General features: G+C 38.2%; 1 protein-coding gene across 1 annotated transcript; it reads right to left on the bottom strand.

The window, feature by feature from the left end:
• Positions 1 to 290: 290 nt before the first annotated feature.
• LOC133830837 (kinesin-like protein KIN-8A) lies at positions 291 to 4,603 on the bottom strand. Its single transcript, XM_062260914.1, has 7 exons — positions 3,456 to 4,603; positions 2,787 to 3,060; positions 2,570 to 2,620; positions 2,379 to 2,471; positions 1,926 to 2,291; positions 1,106 to 1,801; positions 291 to 861 (listed from the first exon to the last, which is right to left on the bottom strand). The coding sequence occupies exons 1-7, from the start codon at positions 4,256 to 4,258 to the stop codon at positions 823 to 825; spliced, it is 2,322 nt and encodes a 773-aa protein (XP_062116898.1). The 5' UTR covers positions 4,259 to 4,603; the 3' UTR covers positions 291 to 822.
• Positions 4,604 to 8,267: the final 3,664 nt, after the last annotated feature.

Below are 8,267 nucleotides of genomic sequence, written 5' to 3'. Positions count from 1 at the left end.
AAAATAGGGACTTAAATACTATTATATCAAAATATAATATTTTTTTCCGCTAATAACCATTTTAAAAATATATACATGTTTGCTATTTTATAGCATTTCTCACTGTGAAACGTGGACATCTGCCATTATGAGCATGAATCTTAAATCAAAATAGAAATTAGAAAAGTTGGAATAGTATAATGGAAATTGCACCTAATAACATTTAATTGAACTCAAAGATGAAGTGGAAACTACTCATTTTTGTATATCTATCATAAAGTACACAAAAGTTAGTTTCTAAAAAAGGATCATTATGCATTTGCAATTGACAACTTTTACTTCCTTAAAAAAAATGACTACTTTTACAAGGACAAAGAAAGAAAGTGATTCACGTATACTTCCATAAAATAAAATAAAATAATGAAGAAACTCATGTATTGAATGGTCTACAAGTACAAGAAATTGCAATAAAATACCTCTGCAATTCTTTTAAAAAAGAAAAAATATTATACAGATTAAAAGAAGAAAAGGAACAGAAAAAAAAAACACACACCAGAAACATGTGGCAACTATTGTTTGAGAAAGTACAAACAATAAACAATTGAAGCTACAATTTGAGTGGGTCATCAACTGATGTTTACATAAGGCATGCAGTAAACTGAGAAAGAAGAATAGAAGTAATCTTTTCTTCCATGTTGAACTTGACCAGCTCAAGCAAGAGAGAATATATGGTTAGAGGGGAATGAACTTTCTGGTAAAGCCTTGTCTGTCTGTCTTTCCTTCTTTCTACCTTTTGAATCTTCTCTCTGGCTGTAACTCGCTTTGTTAAAGCACTCACCAATGTTACCTTAAACAGTCGGGCTTTTGTCGAGCAAAACCTGGCTGGATGAGGTAATTCACCACATGGGGTCCAAAACAAGAACACAAACCAGAAACATGGATATGCAAACTGCATCAGTTGTTGAACAAAGAAAAAAACTCATATCATAACATAAAAACATTGAAGAAATTGAGGGCCACCATGACTTTGAGAACTTGTCTGTTGTATCCAATTAAATGCTTGTGATGTGATGAATTCTAAAAACAATGGGTATAGTAAAAATGATGAAAAAAAACTAAAGTTTACCTGAAGAAGCATTGAAGGAACAGCACCAGATTCAGAAACAACATGGCTTCTAGTTTTTCTTTCATTGAGTGTAGTAATAGACGGGCTGTTAGCTGTGGTTATGTCCCAAAAGCTTCGCTTCTTAACTGAAGGAACTGGTGATCGGAAGCGGTAACTAGGGCTCTTCAACTCACCTGAAATTGGCTCCTTTGGCCGTTCCTTTGGCCGTAGACTAGCCCTTGTGACTACCCTTGTCGCCATCTGTAGTGACACTTCTTGTGGCTTGTCACTTTTCCTTGAAAGCTCACGAATAAGTTGATCCTTTTGTTTCAGCTGCAAAGTATGGTCTTTCTTCATTTTCTCAATTTCAGCTTCTAATGTCTTGACAATCCTTTGAAGCTCTCTAACTGTTTCTTCAGCACCCTTTTTCCTGGACTCTGGAGTGAAACAATTACCACCCAAGAAAGAGGACCTGGTCCCCCTTTTCTCATTTGGTTGGGCTGTAGATGGAGGAGTCTTGAGAGAGGTAACTGAAGAAGGAGTTGGAGAGAAGTTTGCAGCCAAGGACTGTGCTTGAAGTGTTATGAGCTTCTGTTGCTGACGAGCCATTTGCACTCGCAATTCACGATTCTCCTTTTGTAACTCAAGCAATAACTTGGACCGATCAGTCTCAGATTCTGGTGGTAGCTGTATTTCCTCACTCACATCCTCGCAGGCCTGCAACAAGTCCAAGAATTTTTCAGAACTTGCAACTCCTTGGAAAGTGATGAAAAAGAGTTACATAACAGAAATGTAGTTCAAAAGGAAATAAGACCAAGAAACAGAAGTTAGGAGGATGAACCTTGGTCCTGATTTCCTTGGCACGATCAGCCCAATGTAGGGTATTTTGGGTTTCACCAAACGAGAGATTGCTTGGACTGATGTTGGCTATCATAACAGTGTTGCAAGAACCTCCTAGTGAGTCCTTAAGAAGTTGTGTCAGCTTTGAATTTCTATAGGGAATGTGCTTCTTCCCCTCCACAAGGGCATTGATGCAGCTGCTCAGAGCAAGAAGTGACCTGTTAATGCTAGCACCTTCGAGAGATCTTAGTGTTCTTTGATCTGTGGCTAGTGCTCTCTCTGACCCCGCAAGATCAATCAGTGAAAGCTTCCCCACTCGATTTACCACATTCATAGCTTTATCTTTCACTCGGTATTCAACCACAACCTAGATGATGTAAAGGAAAGAAAACATTTTTTTTACTTCTAAGGGTCTGTTCTTAAAATCTCGAAAGCCAGATATCTTTTAAAATACCTGCAGGATGGCATGGGAACGTGAAGAAGTTTCATTGACACGAGTTGGTTCAGTAGTTCGGTTTTGGTTTCCCTGCTGGAGTAATGCCATCACCTATCACAAACCAAGGAAATCGGTTTATTGTTAAAAACAACAAGAACTAAAAATGAAAGTTTAATCAAGCAAATTATCAGATAAAGTGAGGAAGTTACTTCATCTGTAGAGTAAGCTCTGTACTGTGTAAGACCTGCTGCGATAATCCCCTGCAGACCAAACCTTTCCTCATGAATAAATACAATGGTATTCACACTATGCTAAGCCATTGAAGCAAAATTTGACTTTCAAAAGCAACCAGAACAATAATCAGGGAAAATATCTCTCTCTAACAACCATTGGAATGTAATTCATGGCATAATAAGAAAACAAAACCTGTTTGTCTTCTCTCAAAACCAAAGGCCTTCCAGGAGAGAGCAAATCCCTGACAGTTTCATTATAGACCTCCAGATAAGAAAGATGAACTACATGATTTCCATCACAGCTCCTCTGTCTTATTTTTGTGAAGAGGTCCTTGATTGCCAAAACCATGACTCCAGGATTCTCCATAGTACCAAGCATGGTGTAAGTTTTTCCAGCACCTGTGGCTCCATAGCAGAAAACTGAGCCATTTCTTCCCTGCAGAACTGCTTCCACAAGCTCCGCGGTTCTGAAAAATTGTGAAGTACCCTTTCTTCCATCAAAATTTTATCATTACTAAAGGTGGTGATGTTAAATCTTAGTTGGCACAATACACGAGGGTGGAGATGTAGAAAAGAGTATGCACAAAACACTCGCATTTCCTGTGGTCCTTCTCTATAATTAATCTCTTGGGACTTAATAGCAGCAGATAATCGTGTTCCTTTGTTTGGTAGAGTAGAAAATACAAACATATTATAATAAGAAAAGGAAAACGTTAAGGACATCCTTATTTTTTTTTATTTTCGCCATTCTTACAGAACTTATGTTAACCAATTCATTGGCCAAAATCTAATATCTTCTAAAAAAAATCCAAACAAAAATTGATAATAAAAAATAGTTGAAAAATATAGTTATAGTACTCACGTAGTGGAGTAGACTTCTTGTTGAGTAGCAGTATCTGGAAAGGAAGAATCAAATGTGAAATGTCTTCCCCTAAGCCTCTTCAGCCTCAGATAGTCATTTTCATTGGCGAACTCAGTCAGAAAAACATCTCTTCTGTTTACAATTCTCACACAACACCGAGAACCCATTTCTTTTTCCTTCTTGGCCATTGGTCTAAGCCTCACGAACACCAAAATCCTACTCCCACCGAGTCTTGTTTTCACAGGAACAGTCTCCAACTTCTCCAATTCTTGAACATTCTTTAACAAGTCCACGCCTTTCGACTCCATCTGCGGTGGCAAACTCCCCAATGAGAGCTTCCTCGCTACCATTTTTGGAGCCATGGCCTTTCTCGGACACGCTGAACAGCTCACAATTCGATCCCCACGGCTGCCGCCGCCGCTAACCACCGCCACATTCTCCTTGGCCTGATGATTTGAGGGCTGAGGGAGTGCATAAGTTCGTGTGATGGTGGAATTAGGCATTGAGTTCTCCCTCATCACTTGACTATTAATCGTCTTTGTTCTGTTCTCTTCTTCGTTTTTACAAGTACCCTGAGGCTCAAAGCTTGGGTGGGTCTTGAATCGTTGCTGCTCTTCTGCCATGGAAGACTGGTTCTTGAGAGCCAACGAAGCCTGCTTTTGCTGCTCGTACAAAAGGGTTAAGGCTCTCATCTTCTCTTTCAATCCATGATGAAGGTTTCTATATTGAAGATTACCGTCGTTCTGTTCTGGACTTTCATTGCTCCCCTGGTTGGTGAGCTGAGACCGAGTTGAAACGGGCATTCTATAAAAATTTTTCTTAGTTCTTTTCTCGCTATCCAAACATGCCCAAGTAATTTTCTCCCAAACCCAGCTGAGAAAATGTACTAAAACCGTCAGAGAGCTCAAATATTTTCCCGGAAAGTTGATTGAAAAAGAAGCTGAAATGAAGAACTGGAACGAGAGAGAGGGAAGATCCAAAGATTATACGTTTGTGATTTTGGTATTGATTATGTGACAATCTCAACCGTTGGATTGTGAGGGAATGAACATGTGTCCGAAGATAAATGATTTTGGCACTCCACTTTCTGCTTCTTCCCCACCAAAATCAACTCTTGTGTCTGCGATTTTTGAATCTTCGGTGGAGTGGATGTAGTAAAAAGGGAGTTATCAGGATCTTTAAAAAATTTGAATTCTTTGAGTTTGTAACGGTCGAAACTCAATAAAAAAGTAATAATAATAATAAAAATAAACTCAACATGTTTTCAAACCTAAAGGGACTATTGGAGAGAGACAGAGACGATATACACAGTGTGGGGTCCATTTAAGAATTTCACATTGCACGGTAAACCTTCTCCTTTTTATAATGTCAAATAATTAAAGTAATACTCTTTTACAAAGTAAGCACACCAATTATATCGGGAAATTTTACCTATATGCATTATAATATATAAAAAAATTAACATGCCATTATAAAAATTCTCTCTCTAATGTACCTCTATATTTTGGACAAAAATACATCTTCAGTTATAAATCTCACATTTAACAATTCATACATTTCTCTCTCATCCATCACTTGTGATCATTTTCACAACAACCCAACTTGAAATAGTCGAATATACTGAACCGAGCTGCAATATTTGGACTACTCGGATCTGGAAGTTTCATTTCATGTGAAGAAATTATCATTCTTGGCATTTTTTAAGATAAAAAATCATGGGTAAGTATCATCTCATTCTATTTACTTGTGAATATGAAATGTAATGATTAGATATTAGATTTGAACTATTCTAGTGTTGAGTGTGGTATTTTTTTCTGCATTTTTTTTATATGTTCTTTAGATATGGAAGATCTGGAAATCGGTGGACTGCCAAACAAAATCGATGGTAAATCGATTTGAATCGATGGCATTTCAATGGTACATCGATGCCCTACCGATGTCCCATCGATGCTATTCCGATGTTGAGGCAAACATATAAAATTTAGATGTTAGTTTCGATATAATATCGATGGTATATCGATGTTGAATCGATGTCATATATGTTGATGTGATTCAGCATCTATATATCATCGAAATGGAATCGCATACTGATGGCGACCATCAGCATCGAAATGTCATCGATGTGGCATCAATGTTGCACTGCAATACGGATAGTGTTACATAGGCATCGATTATACTTTATTTTTATAATTTTCTTATGATTTTTTTTTGTAAATTTGTAGGTTCCAGGGTTAATATAATTGTTTCTTACAACGGTGTTTGGGAATGGAAAATGAGAGAAATGGAATTTCAACGCTGGTTTGAACACTATAATACACGCACCAATTGATGTTGGTTACATAGAATTATTGGAGAAGTTGTATTCAAAGCTGAAAGTGGATAGGTCGTTGTTTGACTTAAAGTTGGAAGTGTCATTTACATGCAATGATTTTAGCTTAGATCACATTGAAATCACGGATGATGAAGGAGTTAGTGCTCTTATTCTTGACAACTCGAAGTCCTTAAGACATCGAGCTCCTTTATGCGTTAGTTCGATTGCAAAGAACATTGCTCTTCTTGATCCATCTCATAGAGCGGGTGTTAATATGGAAAATCATAATCAATCCTGCACAGTTGTTCCACAAACAGCTTCTGGGCCAAGTGTATGCATGGGAGGTCCTAGTCAAAATGAAACTTTTTTCCCCCAACAAATCTCTCGCATGATGATGGGTATGAGTATGAGCCTTATGTCAATAACGATCTAGTTGCCCATTTGGGTGATGATGATGAAAGAGTTGAGGGGTGCAATAGTTCTGATGATAACTCTGAGGATCGGTTGTCGATGCTACCTGTGGAGCAAGTGAATAATTTAAATGTACGACCCTTGCCAAGATGTCAAGAAAGCCAAGGACACAGGACTCCTGGCTCAGAAAGCAGTCGTCCAACTACACAAGACGATAGAAATAGACGGAGTTCTCCAGCATATATTGCTGAAGATATCCCATGCCCCTCTTATGTTATCCCCACGTTATCTGGAGTGAGTTGTGGAGTAATAGAAGTTGGAAGGTTTTTGAGAACAAGTTAGAGTTGAAGACAAAGGCAAACTTGTATGCAATGAAGTAGATCTTCGATTTTGTGGTGAAGAAGTCAGGTACTGAAGTTTGGTATATCACTTGCAAGGATCCTGATTGTGGATGGAGGTTGAGGGGGAAGAGAATGCCTAAATTTGATATGTTCGAGATAACTCGTTTCACCAATAAACACACTTGCTCACTTAACCTCCGACATAAAGGCCTTCGCTAAGTGTACCTTGGGTTATTGGCCATTGCATAAAGAAAAAATATCAGACCGGATCAAATGCGCACATGGAAAACAACATAAGAGAAGACATTAAGAATGATTATGGCATTGAGATGTCATATGGAAAAGCTTGGAGATGCCAAGAGAAGGGTTTTTCGTATGTCAGAGGGACACTAGAAGCATCCTACCAAAAGTTACCATCGTACATGTTCATGCTTCAACAGAAAAATCCCGAGACTTTAACAGATTTTGTCACTGAGGAGGATCAGTTCAAATATTGCTTTTTTCTCACTCGGAGTTAGTAGAAGAGGGTCTCGTACATGTCGTCCTGTGTTATGTGTGGACAGTACTATTTTAAAGACAAAATACGATGGGCAGATGTTATGTGCAGTCGGGCTGGATGCAAATAATCATCTATATCCAGTTGCATTTGGTATTGTGGATAGTGAGAATCATGATTCTTGGAAGTATTTCATCTCAAAGGTAAAGGAAGCGATGGGGGAAGTTGAGGACCTAGCGTTTGTATATGACAGTGTTGACCCTCGTTTTGGTCAACTGACACGGAGTCAAATGCTTTATGTGATGGAAGGTGTTGAAATAGATCTAATAGAAAGAACAGTAAACGACACAACAAATTATAGTGGTTCGGCCCCACGAATTGGTAATGACCTACATCCACTTAAGCTATTATTGATATTAATTCTCAAATGAGTGATCAAAGAACTAGGGTTCTCTGAGTTTCACAAGCCTTAGAGGGATGAATAATACAATCGTAAGATAATAGCTATAATTCTCTTGTAAAGCATAAACTTAAATCAGCCCAAAAGTCTCCTCCTTGAGCTATTTCTTCTTTATTTATAGGCTCAAGGAGGATTACATAAATTTGTTACAGATATTCTTTCCTAAATAATCGGATACTCAGGAATTATGGAAGATAATCTCGGATATGATTATAAATGTACAAGATCTTCTCAAAACATACGGAGTATATGACCAAGCTGGTCATATATAAAACCCAGATGTTATGCCAGGGGAATCTCTCTGGTCGATATTCGAACAACACCTTTGCCAGGTGTCAGCCACGTGTTAAAAATGTCTGCCACGTCATCCACGCCTATTCTTTGGATAACATTTGCCCCCCAAGTTTATTTATTGCGGCCAGTAATAAGTAAACTTAGGAAAACAACCTTTCATATGCCCCACGAAATCTGTCAGAACCTTCGTGCGTTTTTTAAAACCGTGACCTAATCACGTCCAATCAAGCCTTTTCAGTTTTCAAGAAACCACTCCAACGGCTATTACACTCCCCCATGCTTCGAAAAAGGGAAATAATGATTATTACTTTTTGTCACACTTCGGCTTCTATAAGTAACCCTCTCATTCACCTTTTAACCTTTTACTCGCCATTTCCTGCCAAGAATTCTCATGAACTCCATCCCAGAACTCAGAACTTCGAAGGCCTCCCATCACTTTGCTTAAAGGTTCTTTGTTTGCAAACTCAAAGTCGTCCCGTTTCAGAATCTCCAACCTTCA

This window comes from Humulus lupulus, chromosome 4 (genome assembly GCF_963169125.1).
Source record: "Humulus lupulus chromosome 4, drHumLupu1.1, whole genome shotgun sequence".
Lineage (NCBI taxonomy): Eukaryota > Viridiplantae > Streptophyta > Magnoliopsida > Rosales > Cannabaceae > Humulus > Humulus lupulus.
Note: the sequence above shows the minus strand (reverse complement) of the source record. Positions and strands in the feature narration are given on the sequence as shown.